The 18,728-nt window shown below is 42.0% G+C and overlaps 2 protein-coding genes and 1 long non-coding RNA gene across 3 annotated transcripts in view; all 3 read left to right on the top strand.

The window, feature by feature from the left end:
• Positions 1-496: 496 nt before the first annotated feature.
• Positions 497-1,607, top strand: LOC133008009 (uncharacterized). The gene is made up of 4 exons (XR_009680301.1): positions 497-725; positions 946-1,053; positions 1,173-1,266; positions 1,358-1,607. It is a non-coding gene; the product is annotated as an uncharacterized LOC133008009 (long non-coding RNA).
• A 428-nt stretch (positions 1,608-2,035) lies between these two features.
• The window catches only part of anxa4 (annexin A4), a 60,709-nt gene continuing 44,016 nt past the window's right edge, over positions 2,036-18,728 (top strand). Inside the window, exon 1 of the mRNA XM_061072238.1 lies at positions 2,036-2,085. The gene's annotated coding sequence lies outside the window, so the exon portion shown is untranslated. The remainder of the gene's footprint in view (positions 2,086-18,728) is intronic.
• antxr1b (ANTXR cell adhesion molecule 1b) lies at positions 4,337-18,109 on the top strand. The gene is made up of 18 exons (XM_061075670.1): positions 4,337-4,494; positions 7,790-7,861; positions 7,952-8,023; positions 8,155-8,236; positions 8,338-8,371; positions 8,625-8,704; positions 8,961-9,029; positions 9,123-9,203; positions 9,314-9,374; positions 9,524-9,622; positions 10,845-10,914; positions 11,677-11,755; positions 11,977-12,072; positions 12,190-12,231; positions 12,440-12,532; positions 15,054-15,218; positions 16,134-16,214; positions 17,732-18,109. Exons 1-18 carry the CDS (start codon positions 4,337-4,339, stop codon positions 18,107-18,109), a joined length of 1,812 nt encoding a protein of 603 aa, XP_060931653.1.

The raw sequence follows: 18,728 nt of genomic DNA, 5'->3' as shown, positions 1-18,728 counted from the left end.
CATAAAAATATCTGTCCTCCCAAAATACTGGCATCAAATTCACATGTCAATGGCAAACTAAGCTGTTCCATGAATTATAAATGGTACCTTTTCACCACTACTTTCAAAATTGCTATGAAACATTCATTGATTTAATGATTTATTTTTTCAGTGTAATATTTAATCCCCCATGGACTGCACAGTGACAAAACACAGCAGCCGGCTGTTTGGATACAACATACATCTCCACTCAGTTTGATTATTATTTTAAATATAAAGGAGACACAATATAGAGCTTAAATTCCTTCATAATTTGAACTTCAATTGTCTAATTGTTGTTATTAAACTTTCTCAGTATTCCATTAAAACAGTCAACACTTTTATCCAAAGCGACTTACGATAAGTGCATTCAACTATAAGGTTACGAACACAGAACAGCGTGAATCATGTGTGTAAATGTACTGAACACCGCTGCTCACGTCACCCGCTCGCGTCATCAGCTGATGGACTCGTCCAATCAGAGCCTCGTAAACGCCGTGCAGCAGCGTCGAGTGTCCCGCAGACAGGAAGCGGGTCGTGTTTAGCTTGTCCCGTACGAGTGACTCTGTCTTCGGGGTAAATAACTTGCTGAAGTCGACACGACACTGTTCCCTGGAGGAGAAGATGAGTGTGTGTGGAGGCAGAGCCGCGGGCCCGGTGTGGACGAGTTGAGGCGGAGAAGACGGAAGCACAGTCCCTGAGTTACGGTGAGCTAGAGACGCCATGCTAACCACTAAGCTAACCCTACATCTGAAAGCATGTCCGCCACTCTTTGGGATAGCGAGAAAGTTGCTAAAATACGAATACAGCATCGAGTGCTGGAGCAGATCTAGTGCATGTGTAAATATGTATGAATTACTTAGATGTAACAGTTTGTTCTCGTTAAGTTTTTTCATCAACGTGACTTTTTTCTGTATGTTTTCACAGCCTCAGCCCCCCCCCCTCCACACACACACACACACACACAAACAAAGAGGCGTTAGGCTGAGACGCTGAAAGTCCGGATTTAAAGTGCAGAAAATTAAGCCATTGAATGTAAGTAACTGTTTTTGAATTGTTTTGGTGTTTTTTTGCTGTGGATCTTCCAACGGTGATGCAGCGCGGCTATTTCCGTTTATTAATAATAAAGTCATGTTACATGTGTTGTTTTCCAGCTGCCTGTCCATGACGTACAAAGACACACTATGAGCCAGTATGATCCGACCAGACCTTACATCAGCATTGAGGAGTTGTCGGAGAAGAAAGAGGGTAAGGTTATATTCATTAAATAATTTTCCAGTTACATGTAAAGGTGTATGTTGTAATTGAACTGTGCTAATTTTACTGAATGTGTTTACAGCTGATTGAAGCGGGACAGATGACATGGATCCATCCTTCCACAGCCAGGAGTGCACCGACCTGTGTCCCACACTTCATATAAGACTGGAAGCTACACTGATCTCACAGCTACACACCACAGACGTCTACACACTGGAGAAGAGTCCCACAAAGAAGTCATGACCCAGAGGCTGCAGAGAAACATTTCAAGCCTCATCTGAGTTTTTGTACAATATTTTTGCTGTATGTAAATAAAGCTTTCACTCCACATATACCTTGTTCACATTTGTTCCCTGTACAATATGTTCACCTATAACATCAAGCATCACATGAATGTTTAGTTTTAATTAACTGCAGTGCTTTTGGTAAAGGCTTACTTATAAATAATAATAAATATTAATATATACATTTTTATTATAAATATTGTGTGGGAGGGGCTTACCCCACGTGCGGAATGCTGTGACCCCACGTGTGCACTGCAATGACCCATAAGGTGACCAATAGCAACACTTCTACCAACCAATCACGAGTGACATTAGTTTCAAGGGTCTGTGGTTTCCTCCAATGGTGAGTAGAGAGAGGTTCTAGCCAGCGGCTGGACTCCGATTCATATGCTAATTAGATCACACGTCGCGATCGGTCCGCGAGGCTCAGCGAGCCCCCCCGCGGCTCTCTCCTTTGTTCTCCAAATCCCCCTTAAGGTCCGCAAACGCCGATAGACCCACCTTGTCTTCACTGGCGAACGCCGAGGTAACATCATGGAAACAGTTGGTTACAGCAGGGGATTAGGCCTGTCCGTAGAGGTTCACTGTGACAATAATACTGCTTTTCGTCTAGTGCAGAGAATCACACATGGAGCAGAGCAGCAGCAGAAGAGTCGCAGCTGCCACTGACATGACTTCTCCTCTGATGTCCACTCACAGCCACAAGTAAACAAAGAGCGACCCGAGGAAACAGATGCAGACAAGAGCAAAGAATCAAATCACCCGGTGTAAAAACACGGCGCCATGCTGCTGCAGCAGGGAGAGAGAGAGAGAGAGAGAGAGAGAGAGAGAGAGAGAGAGAGAGAGAGAGAGAGAGAGAGAGAGAGAGAGAGCTCACACACTCCACTGCAGAACACACACACACACACACACACACACACACACACACACACACACACACACACACGCACACACACACACACACGAGCTGACAGGAAGTGTGAACACTGATCTAATGGTTCAAGCTTTCTTTCTATTGTAATACATTTATTTGATAATCATTTTCATTAAGGTTTATGGATTAAAACTATCAGTATACTACAAACAAGAAGGATGCAAATGAAAAACAAAAGCGGTGTAATGTGCACAACGAATCTATTTACTGACAAACACATTTTTTAAATTACAACCACCAATTCAAATAAACAGGAATAAGATATCCAGTGTATCTACTGATGCCTCAGTTATTAGTTAGTGTCCATTTTTCACCCTGTACACCACCTGCAGGCAACTGGATCCATTACACACACACAAACACACACACACACACACACACACACACACACACACACACACACACACACACACACACACACGCACACCTAATAAATACATTCTCCCTCAGAGTTGGGCCTTGTGCTCTTTATCAGCTTTCAAGCTTCTGCTTTGGTTTCTTCACTTGCACGTTGCCTCTTTTCAAACCATTCAGACCCACTGAGAGGGGAGAGTTCAGGATGTGTTATTGACGTTGACTGGGGGGGGGGGGGCTCACTCTCCAGCTCACTCTATGAACATGAAACCCAGAACTAACGCCGCAGCAGCTATGCATCACATCTGGCAAGCGAAACCACAAAAGCTGTCGTCTTCGAATACACACAGACACCTGTTGGTGAGGAGCCGCAGCTAGGGATGAGACAACGGTGTGAAAAACAGGAGGGAAGACAGAGGGCACCTGGTGGACAGGTGAGGAGGTGGAGACAGAGGATGGGAGACAAGATGAGAGATGAGAAACAGAGGGAGGTTGGTTCAAAATAACTATAGCATGTGTTTTCAATTTTAAGGTTTTATTTCTAAAAAAAAAATCTTAGGTGTGAATCCTGAACTGTGTTATAATTAACAAAACCATTATAATTAATCTAAAAAACACATTATACACCAACTAGTCATAATAATAATGATAAGAAAGAATATAATAAAGAGAGTTTTGAACTTTTGATGTTTTTACATTATCAGGTAGCTTAATGCCATCATTACTCTTTTCACAAAGTTCAGTAAAGTTTCAGTAAAGTTCTGAGTTTTTAATAAAAGATACATTTACATTCTTAATTCTGTGGCTCAGCGGGTAAAGCGGTCTGTCCACTGACCAAAGGGTCGGCGGTTCAATCCCAGTGTTCCATGTGCTGAAGTGTCCTTGGGCAAGATACTGAACCACAAATTGCCACTGACGACTGTGCCATGCACTGTATGAATGTGTGTGAATGGATGAAAACTGCTCTGTGAAGATTAGAAAAACACTAAATAAATACAGAGCATTTACATATTTGAGTGAAGAAAAACTGAACAGTTAAACGTTGCAGTGACTTGCAAGATGCGTCTGTTTACCACTAAGTGGCACTGAAGGATAAGCTGTAGAACTGAGGAAACCTGCAGGGAAAATCAAAGCATAAATCACTCAAAAGAATGAACAAGAACAAATGTATGAAAGGAAAGTGCAGGTTCCCCTCATACCTACACATGAAGGAAACAGTAAATCACCTCCTGAGACGAGTGTTTTGTGTGGTTGTGTGAACTCTGTGGCACAGTGTGCTGAAATCATTGAGTGTGAGGGAGAGGGAGCAGAGGACTTCCCTCCTCCTCTGCCCTCACACATCTGCAGCCCAGGAGATGGGACGCTGATCCACAGAGGAGCACTTCATGCCTCGGAGATCAGTCCTCACGGAATGGCTCGCTGGGCCGCATGGTGCTGAGGGACGAGGTCAAAGGAAAACTCCATCTTGAGACTATTAAGGGTTTGCCTGATGCTGTCTCAATGCCGGTGCAGGCAGGTCCTGCTCGGGCTGGAGCTGGGCCTGCTGATGGCGGTCCTGGTGGTCGGCACTGCAGGACAGACCCGCGTCAGGAGGGAGGCAGGGTCGTCCTGCTATGGAGGGTTTGACCTCTACTTTGTTTTGGACAAGTGAGTGATCCAGCTTTCCTCTCCATCACAGAGGAAGGTTTACGATGCTTGTTGCATGACTCATCTGAGAGATTATCTTTTCTAAACAAAGACACAGGTGCAAACATTATTTATGTTCCCCTGAGGCAATAATGGGAAACCAGTAGCATGACTGTGCCACTGCACTGTAGAAGCAGCTTTTATTACCCCTTGTTAACAAGTATCAGTCGCTGTGATGTTTATAATGTGGTGCAAATTGAAAATAGGTCAGGTTTTTTGTCTCGGTAGACAGAATCATATGTGGGTGTCTTGCAGTCATAGCTGTTTCAAACAAAGCTCAGGTCCGGCTCATCCAGCTGTCACAGATGTGGATTCAATGTGTTTATTTTGAAATGTCACTTTTTTTTTCTGTTTTTAAAGTTTTTTAAAGCCCCCTCAGTTTCCAGTGTAAAGAATTAAGTATCATTGCAATCGTCAGGAAGAAGTGTCCTGCAACAAACTATGGCTGCTGCTGATGTTTTTTAACAATCTATTCTTTTGCTGATAATTTTCTAGATGTTTGATCAGTACTTTTGGGGCTACTGCATACAATAGAAAATAGAGGAAAATGTCGGCTGGAGTTTCCCAGATTCCAACAAGACAGCTTCATGTGCATTGTTCCGTCCGACCACCAGCTTCAAACCCAGAAGATATTTAGTTTCCACTGACACTAAACAGAAAAGCAGCAGCTTTAGAGAAGCTGGAAACACGAGACTGGTTTTAGCTTTCCCTTGAAAAGCCCTGAAACAAATGATTGATCATTACAATAGTTGCCAACTAGTTTTCTGTTTGCAGAACGGTGTCGTTTTATTTAATAAACACAGAAGCAGATTTATAGAGACTCGATTGCGCTGACACGAGGGTTAGATTACACCGTCTACTCATCTGTCATGAAGCTAATGTGAAACTCCTGAATGGGTCAGATCGACTCATGGGTCTGTGAGCTGTTGTTTTGTTGACGCCATCATTCTGTCACATTTTCCTGGATGAAAATATGGAGATCTGCAAACTTCGCACATTTGATCCATTCATGCATTTCTAAAGAAAATACCCTGCAGCTGTCATAGTTGATTTTTGTGAGTGTGTTGTAGTCACTCTGATGATAAATCGCACTGCAGGGGATTGCTGTTGTCAAAGTGTGGCGACGCTTTCGCAGAGTGGAGCAGCCAACATCTAGTCGCTGCAGCTCCGGCTCCCTAGGCCTCAGTCTGCAGAACCCTTTCTCCATCAGAGCCAGATGTTCCCGGGATCCCAAGTTTTCTGGCCGTCTCTGCACTGGCACTCACATCTCGGAATAGATGAGAACAGAAGCGAGGGAGAAGAAGAGAGGCCGTGGAGTTTACCGATCCAATCACAGACCTCCGTTTTCAAACGCTGCTTTTTTCTGCTGTGTCTGTTTTGCTGAGTCTGCACCTGATGCAAAATCAGGACCCGATATGATCCTAAGCTCAGACATTAAAGTGATCATAGTAGTGAATCAGCATTCAAAAGAAACAATCACTGCTGTTTTATGAGACGTTTCACTGTGATGAAAACACAGATGAGCTCAGACGAAATGTTCAGAGTTGACCGAAGAAGATTCACAATATATACACGAACCAGGAAGGGAAACGTCTCCCAACACCCATTGTTTGCAGTTTAACAGTCTGACAAAATGTAGGAACAGAAATACATTAATTCTGACTTCTATTACACAGATACATACAATTGTTTATGTTTCATCAGCAGATGAATTGGTGCCGAACTGAATGAAGACTCTTGAAGAATACAGCAAAGTCTCTGGGTATAAACTAAATGAGAACAAATGTGATAGACAAACGAGTCAGCCAAAGTTTAGTAAAAAAAAAATCCAACTTGGTTATCAATATCAGGAAGAATGTAGATGGAGTGCATGAGAACAATTAGTGTGTTTTGGAAAGTGAAGTCAGACAGGATTTGAACAGATGAGATGGATTCCAGATGTGGAGAACACAGAGCAGTGGTTACTCAGCTGATCAGAGAGACAGGAGATGATAAATGGGAGCTGGCAGTACTGTGGCTCGACCTCATCAATGCATTTGCTTCCATATCCTTTACACTAGTGGAGCCCTGGAGCGAGGATGTGTCCCAAGTAACAACATGGAGCTCATCACGGATTGCTATGATCGCTTTAATCTGAGGTTCTCTTTGTGGGTCAGTCACATCTGATTGGCACTGACTGGATAAATGGTTCATCACTGGATTCACCAGCTCACCTCCTGACCCCGGCCATGAACATCAGTCGAGGTTGAGGCTAGAGGCCCAACAAACAGGTCTGGGGTCCGGAAGTCCTCCATCATTATAGATGACATGACAACAACATCAGATCAAGCAGATGGATCCTTTGGGACTTGGATGTTATGAGTTAAGATCGGCTTTGGACTCAAGTGGCAGAACAGAGGAGCAGACACAACTCACAGGCTGATTTATTACAACAAGGTTTCAAAGGACTACAGCACAAAAGATCTGCTGACTATTGCGACTCTAAAAGCGTTTACTGCTGAGGAGGGAATCCAAGGAGTCCACGTCCAAATAAAATCCAGTCCTGAGTCTAGAGAGGAACAGATTCCAGGGGTTAGTGAGGCTGAAGAGGCAAAGAAATGAACAAGCAAAGGAAGTGGAGAGAACAGGAAGCTGTGGACCAGGTGGATCTTCGGCAGTTGGCTGAAAAGGTTCAACAAGCATTCCAACAATTCACTCCAACAAAGGGACAAGAGAGGAGGAACCAGGTCCAGAAGGAAGTGAGAGCTGGTGGTGAAGAGCTTCATGAGAGCCAGACAGCAGGGATTTGGTTACATGGTGCACAGAGAAGATGGGGACAGGGGATGGACCTCATCGAACCATTGGTCCAGGTTTTGGAAGAGTAAACACATCACACTTCTGGAGAACATCTAAATCCCGAACTGAACCCAAGCAGGTCAAATTTGACCAGCACGAGGGTGAAGAAAGCAAATCAGGAGATACAAACTGTGGAAAGAAACCAGGGACATCCCTCCTGGTTGGGTCCAAAAGATCCAAAACACCCAATGACTCAAAGTACCATCACTGATGATATGTCCAAGACAACTATTGATGTACAAATTGTACCGGTCCTCACATAAAGACGTATCTCGAAGATTGTGAAGAAAAAAGCTTATTTAAAAGAAATTACCTTAAACAACAAAGATCCTGGAGGACATGCTGGACTAAGTTTAACAAGCAATATTTTCATCCAACATCAAGATTAATACATTTGAATCTGTTGAACCTTTTTTCTCAGGTCTGGCAGTGTCCAGCATTACTGGAATGAGATTTATTATTTCGTGGACCACTTGGCACACAAGTTCATCAGGTGGGTTCACACAGACACAGCTCGGAGTTAGAGACTGCATGAGAAAATAATAGAAAGTAAAACACAACGGAACTCTTGTTTCTTTTCCAGTCCTCAGCTGCGGATGTCTTTCATTGTGTTTTCAAGAGAAGGAAGGACTATCATGCCTCTAACAGAAGACAGGTGGCACATACACAGCCTCACTCACACATTGTCTATACAATCAACTTAGCATTTTTTTGTTCAATCTTCTGTCCTGTGCATTACTTTTCATATTAAGTTTTTATTCTCTGGAAAACGTTTTTCATTATCAGAGAGCAGATTCGAATCAAGCTGGAGCAGCTACGTATGGTGCAGCCGGGCGGAGACACCTACATGCACAAAGGTTTTGAACTAGTAAGTCATGTGTTCATTTAGTTGACATATGACATCTAATAATTTAAATGAGGCCTATTTGAATTTAAATCCACTGACACTTTAAAAAATGTGTCTCTCAGGCCAGTGAGCAAATCTACTACGGAACTGGAGACGGTGAGTAGAACGTTTTCCTTTTTAGCACTTAAGTGAAATCTTTGTATCCATTCATCAGCCTTATATTCAAGCACATGGTAGAATCATCAAATAAAGAAGGAAAACACAGCTGCTCTTTCGAGCACACAGCAATTATCAGCAAAAATATTTTTGAGCACTTGGTTCAGTTTGAATTCTTATTTTGAAAAAAAAAATTAAAAAGGATCCGACTGTGTTTTTTTTCTTCTGCGTCTCATCTGGCTCTGACTTGCAGGTTACCGGACGGCGAGTGTCATCATCGCCCTGACAGATGGTGAACTGAGAGAAAACCAGTTTGACTTGGCACAGAGAGAGGTGACGTGAAGACCCTCGGGGGTCTGCACATAAATAAACCGTGTTAAAATTAACGAGTCGAGTTCAAGGGAGACAGAAAAAACGTCTCTAACCAAAAGCCAGTAATAATAATAACAACACATAATATCAAATATAATATAAAATATAACACAACACATCATACTGCATATTTTTCCCTCATGGTTTTACTTGAAAACATGAACTGAGCGTTAATGATTTTAATTTACTTGTTTTTTTATGTCTCTTTTTAATTCAGGCCGGCAGAGCACGCCAGCTGGGTGCCACTGTTTACTGTGTGGGAGTGAAAGACTTCAATGAAACCCAGGTTAACTCATTAGGTTAGCCAATAGGGCAATAAACTAGTAATTAAATAAATGACGTGACACATAAGTAATCACTGGGCCGTGTTTCATGACAGCTTTCAACGATAGCAGACAGTCGGGACCATGTCTTCCCTGTGAACGACGGGTTTCAGGCTCTACAAGGGGTCATCGACTCGGTAAAAGACAACACACTTTAATATAATGGAAATTCTTAGTTAAGAATCTCAAATTCAATTCATCAACTTTCATGTCAGCGATGATTTAAATGATTGTTTTCCATTTTAAGATCCTGAAGAGATCCTGCATTGAGATCCTGGCTGTGGAGCCGTCCAGCATCTGTGAAGGAGGTAAAGAACAAATCACACTTATATCAGGTTACACATTATATTCCCACTCAAAGTTACACATAAGCATGTATTGTATTCAAATTATACTGGTGACTCTACTCAAAAAAGTCTGGGAACATAAACACATAATTTACTCTGCTTCATTTCAGAATCCTTTCAGGTCGTAGTCAAGGGAAACGGTTTCCTTCACGCTCGAGACGTACAGAAGGTTCTCTGCAGCTTCCGCATCAATGACACTGTTACTACGAGTAAGTTCCTGCTCAAATCTTCCAAAGTTGTATTCTCGCTTTAAGGGTATATTTCTAATTTTATATTTCAGTCATATTTATTATAAACAATCAATCAACTAATGTTGTGTCATGTAAAAGAATTGGGTGGGCCAACCAGCATTGACTTTACATCCAAAAGTCCCCTCACCTCTATAGAGCTTTTTAGCCTCTTTGAGCTTGTTGTTTTGGTTTTACAGACAAAGTTAGAACCGAACTTAACGTCTTAATATGGTAAATATGAGATTATGAGAAAAGGTAAGTAATGCAGCTTGAGCAAGTTAACAGTAGAACTGAAAAGCATAAATGGAAACTTTAAATTAATGTTTTGGCAATTTGTAACTGTGCTTCTTTGCTTTCTTGCTGTGAGTAAATGCATGAGAAAATGCAGCAATATCCTGCAGCCACTTAGCTTACAACGAAGACTAGAACCAGGAAACCAGCCTGGATTGATAGGTCACATATGGATAATTATTGGAGAATGTGTTGCTGTTTTGGTTGAGAATGAAAAGACATGAGAGGGAGGAAGAGCCTGTTTAAATCATCTAATAATATATATCATGCAAATCGTAAGCTCTAGGACCTTTTAGATACAAAGTTGTACAGTAGACAGACTAAAGAGCACTCTTTGTGGGTGTGAGAATCCAAATGTTGCATAAATTGCCTCCAACCATATTAATAGACTTGAGAGAAGAAGAGAAAAGCAGCAGTCTTCTGAGATTCGCCTCAGCAGCAGCAGCCATTTACACCATTATTCCAGGTTTATTTTGGCCATACAGACGGGGTGGGGGTGGGGGTGGGGAGCAGCTCATTGTGGCTCACGATGATTTAAAAAAAACAACCTATCAGCCGCCTCCTCCTTTGCTCGGGATCAGCTGGTATACAGCTCAGCGCTTCTCAAATGTCTGCAGAGGAATGTGGAGCTCATCATGGACGAGCGCTGCCTGTGCACACATGAGTCGCTCGCTCCGCCAGGCTCAACAAACCACAACACTCCCTCATTTTCCTCATTTTCCACAAGGAGAGGAAATCCAGGAATTTAATAAGAAAAATCATATTTCGAGGCTTGAAACTTGTGAAGTTTTTAGGGGCCGAGTATAGAAACAAGTAAACTTTGCATCACTTTGCTTCATCTTTCACCGATGAGGACTTGCCTTGTGATCTTCCTCCGTATTTATTGTGTCAAATACAAATTGTTCCGCAGTGAAACGACCCCTGGTGGTGAGGGATACCTACCTTTTGTGCCCAGCTCCTGTTCTGGAAAAAGAGGGAACGTAAGTTACCACTACTGTTAAACCAAAGACTGTTAATAAAGATGGACGACGCGTCTCCACTTCCTCCCACTGTCCTGAGAAAGCCAAAATATCCATCTCGAGTCTGCGTAGCAGTGATCAGGGGATGGAGCCGCAGTAGTGAGGTCCCATCGTGAGAGCTGTCAATAATGATGTTTCACTCCAAAGCATTAAATATCTTATTTAATTAAATAAGAAAAAATGAGAAAAGAACTTCATAAAATGACAGAAACCATCTTTGAGTAACATTTATTTGACGTGTATTTAAATTGTTTGGACCATGTCTCATCCACCAACATGGATGAGGCACGGTTTATGACGTGTACTGCAGCCAGCCACCAGGTGGCAATCGAGGATCCATGCATATAAGATTCTAGATATTGTTTGATTGGCAGCAAGATTAATAAATACTGAACTGATTTGCACCAAAACTAATGCAAAAACTTTTGAATCACTTTCTTTTGTGACATATAGAAAAGAGATTAAAAAGAGACCATTCTATTCATCTTGATGTCAATAGTCGTATTCATGATGTTGCAGTCTGTGAGTTTATGTCATTGTGAACAGATCCACATAATGATACAGATCTGGTGAAAATAAATGTTTGGCCTTGGAGCAGGAATGCGCTCCACTGAGTGCTGTGTTCTGCTTTGTTCATTTATAACAACAATCCAAATCCGATCGAGAGGCGAGCTGAAGTTGCTGAGACGCTCGATCATCTTTCCCCTCGTGTCCTTTCTGCAGGTCGGCCACTCTGCATGTCAGCATGAACAACGGCCTGAGCTTCATCTCCAGCTCCGTCACCATCACTGCAGTCACGTGTGTAAGTACCACGCAAAACAAGAGAGGAATAAAAACAATGGATTTGAACTTGTCATTTTGTTTGGATTTAATTTGCTCACATGAGTAAGTGCTGTAGTTTCTTCCAGGTCGATGGTTTCATGTGGTGTTTTATTTTGCACATTTAACTATAATCAAAGTTAAAGAAGTAAGTTAATCCCACTCACGCTGTTTACATCTGTGTTCTTCTTCTTCTTTTTCTAGTCGGACGGGAAGTTTGTGGCCATCGCTCTTCTCATCCTGATGCTGCTGCTCATCCTCCTCATGCTGTGGTGGTTCTGGCCCCTCTGCTGCACTGTGGTACGTCAGCCATCTTGGATCCTCTCGGAGTGTGGAACATACCCTTCAACAGCAAATATGCTTGTTCTAATGCAGAACAGCTCTATGACTCTACATCTTTGTCTTTCTTGTTCGCAGGTCATTCACGAGCCACCGCCTCCAGAGATAGACGACAGCTCTGTAAATACTTTTCTTTTTTTCTTTTTTACAGCAACAAACAAACATGTGCACACACAAAACAATTATACATTGCAGCACAACTGAGAAAGAGAGCATTGAGACAGACAAATAACCCTGTTTTTCAGTTGTTTGAATATTAACTGAATAAGGTTTGCAAAAATAACTTTACTCATGCAAACTCCTGACGACAGTTTTCTCTCCTCTTTAGGATGATGAGGATGGTTTTCCCAAGAAGAGGTGGCCCACTGTGGACGCGTCATACTACGGAGGCCGTGGAGTCGGAGGCATCAAGAGAATGGAGGTAACTGAAACAATATATCATGCAATATATCATAAAAATATATATGATAACATAAAAAAATTTGAGCCATAGACTGCAAATAAAGATGGATGCCCGTCTCCACTTCCTACCACTATCCAGAAACTATCCCAAAATATCCCGGATACAAATGTTGCCATCTTGTTAATTTGTAGCAATCAATATTAAAGCAAGTTAAATTGAATATAAATGCTTTAAAATATTAATATCTTATAAAATTATCTATCAGCCGTTTCACATTCACAGGTGATAAACGAGGCGAGCTTAAATCCATGACTTAGCTTGTTTAGAGCTGTAGAAATGTGTGAGCGCAGCAGAGTCTCAGAGAGAAGCAGGAAGGGACTCATACCTTAAAAGAGATGAGCATGAAAGTTAATCTGCTGGAAGAGACTATGTCACTTGGGTGTCATGACTCTCTTCCCAGAGTCAGTGAGAGTTGAGATGAGGCCGGGGACTGTAAGGACTCGGGGCCCGGAGGCCACAATGTGCATTCAGTTAGTGGCCGAATCACGCAAGCTGCCGTGATTCATTTTGTTTCCGTTGGAGTTTTGGATTCTCTGTCGTCTGCTCAGGCAAAGTAAATGCACTCATCAGCAGCATTACTGTAAAACCACCCAACTGATTTCCACAACATTTTGTGGAGGGGTGGGTCATGGTTGTGTTATGAGGTTATTTGTTCACACATTGCAAACAAGATTACACAAAACCAATTCAACGGATTTCTACAAAACCTAAAGTGGAAGGATGTGGTATTGGATGAGGAAAGACAATTAAATGTTGGTCCGGATCCAGATCAGGGAGCGGACAAAGGTTTTTTTCCCACTTTCTTTAACATTGAAGATTTTAACTATGTTTTCCACAAGAGTAATTCATGGATCTTGATGAAAACAATCGGTTATTTTTTGAGGACTAATATCCATGGGTTTGTGCAATTTGGTGCGGATCTAAATAGAAATCTGGATCTAGCGGATTTCAATGTTGTTTCATAGAAGGACTATTCAGCCTTGGTGGAGGTGTGCTCTCCACTGAGTGCCGCTGTAGTTGTGCAAAGATTGAGCAACTTGAGACGGTAAAAGGAAAGAATCGTCTCAACTTCTGTTCCAGAGAAGTAAAAAGGTAACAAAAGTTCAGAGTCGTGATCCGAGATGTTTATTTTCTCAATAAGAAGAGACAGAATCACATCTGGGCTGCGTGTTACTGGAGAGTTGAGCGAGGTGAGCAACAGCAAGCAGACTGACACGTCCTCGGGTCAACAGGGACCAGATGTGCGTGTTGTCTAAGTGAATGAAGGTCAAGGAGAGAGGACTCGCCCTGTCGGTGTAAAGTGTTTCACTGACTGCTGCTGCAGTCCGAGCCTGTGCTGTGAATTCTCCTTGAAGTGGCGACGCTTCCAAAACAGAGCTGTGGAAAGTATGCACGGCTTCATTTAAGTGCTTTCGCTGCCAAGTCCAAGCCGTCATAGTTCGTCTGTGGCAGCTGCAAAGGGAGTATATTTGAGTAATGAACTTCTAAGGTTTGGGTTTCATTCTCCATCGTGCCTGATCAGTCTGGACGTTTAGTTGGGGAGAGGGAGGCATTCAGTGAATTTTGTGACTTTCTTTAACTATGGGAATGCATATTGCCTATGGCAGAGGGGCTCTTGTTGAATTTTGAGGTTTCGTGCCATAAACCGGCTTCAAAAGTACATGCATGAGCTTTCAGACGTTTGGGGGAAAAAACTCCTGTCGTCTGAGACTTTGCACTCAATGACACAAGTCTTAATGGGAGGGGGCAACATCTGTTTTCGTGTGGATTTCAGTCGACTTGGTTTGGTTCAATTTTATGTAGATATGCTATATAAAAAGGGAGGTGGTCGTCTTTTACTTGTAAAACAGAAATTCACCATGTGCTCTGCTTTGTAACCAACATTTCCATTCAAGTGTACCATATGAGTATTCTATTGCAATTTTTATTCTGTTCTACTGTAATTTATTTAATTCTACTCTTTTCTAATGTATTCCACTGTAATCCATTTTTCCCCTTTGTAATTTAATCTATTCTATTGTAATTTATTGTTTTCTATTCGAGTCTAACAAACCAGCCTGTAAAAAAATGTGGATAACTGTACCTATTCCATGATAATAATAATATTAATATTACATCAGATTTATATAGTTGCTTTTCAAAGCTCTCAAAGACGCTTACTCTAGAATAGGACAATCAACTCGTTGAGACATTTTGCTAAAAACAAATAAATCTAGCTCGTTACAGCATGAGCGTAAAAGTCGGTGGAGCACTCAGTCACTTGTGTAAATTGTCTGGGAACAAACAATGTTTATACAAACTTTCACGATCATCCATCAAGCAGATGTTGAGAAATTTCAGTCTGCACGAGAGTTTTGAACCATTATAAAAATCAACATCGCCATTGATGCCAGTGTGATAGGACCAGATGTGACGGTGGACTTATCAGCCATCAACCTCTTATAAACACTGTTCACTCCAAGCTTCTGTCTTTGTTCAGGTGCGCTGGGGAGATAAAGGGTCCACCGAGGAAGGAGCCAAACTTGAGAAGGCAAAAAACGCTCGAGTTGTGATGCCTGAGGAGGAGTTTGATTTTGAGCCACAGAGGCCGTACTACCACACGCACAAGTCTGCTCGGTCCCAGAAGTGGTATTCTCCCATCAAGGTGCTCAAAGTCACTCACTCTGTTCACGCAACTACGAATGAAATACTCTGATGTTTACTTATCACTTATAGCTCATGTTTAAGTCCAGATTTTAGTTAAATATTTGGCCTATTTTTAACATTATTTACATGGGACATTGATTTAGCTTCAGACTGCTTTTAATTCTTATCAACTTTAGTAATTTCTAAATCTAAATCTCACATCCAGTTACAGGCTTTGTCAACAATATTGCTCCACTTATATAAGATAAGATGTACCTTTATTGATCTAACGTCACAAATTACATAGCATCACAAGGAAGTAAAGCAGCAAAAGGGGAGAATGTAGTAAGAATGATTATAAAAATAAAAATAGAAAACGAAGATATAAATACCATGTACAAGGTCTATTTGTTGTCAGACCCTTACATTTTGTTGTTTGGATGCATCCCCCAGGAACTACTGGGCCTTTAATGACATTGAATGCATTTGAATACATGGATCACACATCACAAGGTCACATGTTCTAAAACTGGTTCTGACGTCGGGACCTTTTCCTTTGCGATGGCGTCTGTCCACCGTAACTCACGAATGCTGCTTTCTAAGTGTTTCTGTGATGTGTTACCAGGAAACAGTTAATAAATCCATTTCCTCACATACTAGTCAGCTGAACGGAGCGTAATAAGAACCAGACGTGGACTGGGCTAACCTCTGATCATGGAATCTGTTGAGTGGGTGTTATTCCAAAGAAGAAAACAAAAGTCTTCCTTATGAAACAATCCAAGTAACACAGAAAAACAGGAGCAGACACACAAATAAACTGCTTTACTCATTTCATTCTATGTTTGGCTTGTCTAATAAATGGCCGTGTACAAGAAGCAGGTCGATACAGACCTCTGGTATAACATGTTGTTTTTAATCTGTGCTCGTCTCTCAGGGCAAACTGGACGCTCTGTGTGTGTTTCTGAGACGAGGCTACGACAGAGTGTCTGTGATGCGTCCTCATCCCGGAGACAAGGTGAGACAAGTCAACAGAATCAGAGATTACGAAATTCAGGCCCGATTTCTTTTTTTTTTGACGGTGTTTCATGCAAAACAAAGCAATTATCAAGATTAACTGTGTCAACTTTTGGCAGAAAGATGTGGAAGAACTTTCCAGAGGTTTAGATGCGTGACCTCTGGAAGGGATGAATGATGAGGGAAGATTGCGAGGGGCTTCAAAGAACACGGTTAGAAATCGTATATCTGTGTGACATTAAAGACAGGTACTCCTCTGAGTAAACACATTAATAAAAAGGCAAATCCGCTTCGTATCATAAAAAACGTTATTTCTTGGAAACTCTCGACAAAGTGAGTCGACAAACTGTAAAAACAACCGAGGTATTGTCGGGAAGAAGGCTCCTGTCTGGAGAAGCCATTAGACGCAGATCTCAGCGTCAGCTCGGCTCTGCTGGCAGGAACGGATCCTTCTTCCAGGACACTTTAACTGAGGGAGGAATTTCCTCTTTGTGTCTGTTGATAGATTTCCCCCTCTGATGCTGCCAATGTAGATTTAGGCCTTTTTAATTGAATACACACTAAAGGCCTAACTTCACAATCACAACTAGGGTTGCAAAATTCCGGGAATATTCAAAGTTGGAAACTGTCCATGGGAATTAACGGGAATTAACGTGAATATACGGGAATTAACGGGAATTAACGGGAATAAACTGGAAATGTTGTGGGTAATTTATACCAACTGCATTTACCTTGTCATATACAGACATAAATATAAACATTTTGTTTCGTCATAGGCTGATTTGAGCCCTGAGGAAACTTTGGGCACTTGACTATAAGCTTCTGCATCGTTGTGTCATTCTTAACACAGGTCTTTGCACAGTATTTGCAAATGTATACAGCCTTTCCTTCTACATTGGATGGGGTGAAATGTCTCCACACATGAGATAGTGCACGTGGCATTGTTCTGTAGAATAAGATGAGAAAAAAAGTTTGTTTAAAAAACACTAATGCAATGCCAGAGATATAAATAGTTAGACAAACAATTGGAATCGTCTATAAAAATATTTTACAATTGATGGATAAATTGATGGAAATAGGCTAGATGAACAGATGAACAATCTTCAATCAGCATGATAATATATTTTCCCCAGTAATATCATCGAAACTTACCTGACTAGTCCTGCACTCTACAGCAGGCCTCAATAGCCCTGCTGTAGTGTGCAGGATGCTGGGAGTTATCTGTGCATGTGATGGAAGAATGCACAGTGGAGGGTTGAAATTCAACGTGCAGCATGTGCTGCATTCCATACATCTTTAAAATAGAGTTTCGAATGATGTTTTTATTGCTCAGCGTTTAATTTGCGTAGTTTTTTTTCAAAATTCCAAAAATTCCCGAGCTTAACTTCCCGTGGTAAGTTTCCGAAAAGTTTCCAGAAATTTACCGGAAAGTTTCCAGAAATTTACCGGAAACTGTCCGCCCCTTTGCAACCCTAATCACAACAAGTCTCTGCAATCTGCCCTTTTTCTTCATTACAGGGCAAATGCATAAACTTCACCCGCACCAAGTCCTATCCAACTCCTCGCTACCCCATCTACAACCACCCGTCCACGCCTGTCTACACTCTGCCCCACGCGTACCAGCGTCGTCCGTCAGAGGGCAGCCACCTCTTCGATTTGCCCCCCTCGCCAACTTCCACACTCCCGCCCCTGCCGTCCACTCCTCCCCCTTCCTCCTCCAGCCCTCCCATGTACACGCCGCCCCCGAACAGAGCCCTGCCCCCCGGCAACGCAGGCCTCAACTCTGCACCTCCGTCCCCTACTGGCTCCCTGCCACCTCCACCTCAGGGGCCTCCTCCTTGCAGGGCGCCTCCTCCGTCAAGGCCTCCGCCACGCCCCAACCAGGAGAACCCCTGATGATGGAGACAGAGAGAAGAGGAGAAGGATGAAAGCTCAGGATGGAAAAGTGAACAGACCTTTTCACTGTGTCTCTGTTTAGACACATCCAAACAGGGGAAGAAATGAAGTGACTGTATATAATGTTGATTCAGCTGCACAGTGAACAATCTGCTTCACTCAACATGTGTCTCACACCTTATGTGCTATGAACTAGGACTTTTCTTCAAGTCTACACAGTGGATATTTAGTGTGGTAAGCACAGCTTTGGCTATTAAACGCTATTGTCGCTAAGCAACCAGGGATTGAGAATCTAAATCAAATGATGCTGAATTGGTCCAGAATTACAATTTGCTATGGAGATGTATAAACTTGCATTCAAGCCTTTACCTGATATGAACTATTTATCTAAAATTGTGTTTCACTGTTTTGCCTCTTGAAACATGTTGATTGGAAAAACCCAGTGACTCCAAGTCTTTGCATGCACGGCTTTCTGGTAAGTGTCGTCTCAAAAGCTGTACATCTTGTTAATGAAATCCCCAAATTGACCGTATATGTATAAAAACATGTTTACATATATAGATTTGAAGACTGATGCTGGCATTTTTTTTTACAACGAAAGTAAATAAGAATATTTACT

The sequence above is a fragment of the Limanda limanda genome, chromosome 1, assembly GCF_963576545.1.
Source record: "Limanda limanda chromosome 1, fLimLim1.1, whole genome shotgun sequence".
In the NCBI taxonomy this organism is placed as follows: Eukaryota; Metazoa; Chordata; class Actinopteri; order Pleuronectiformes; family Pleuronectidae; genus Limanda; species Limanda limanda.
Note: the sequence above shows the minus strand (reverse complement) of the source record. Positions and strands in the feature narration are given on the sequence as shown.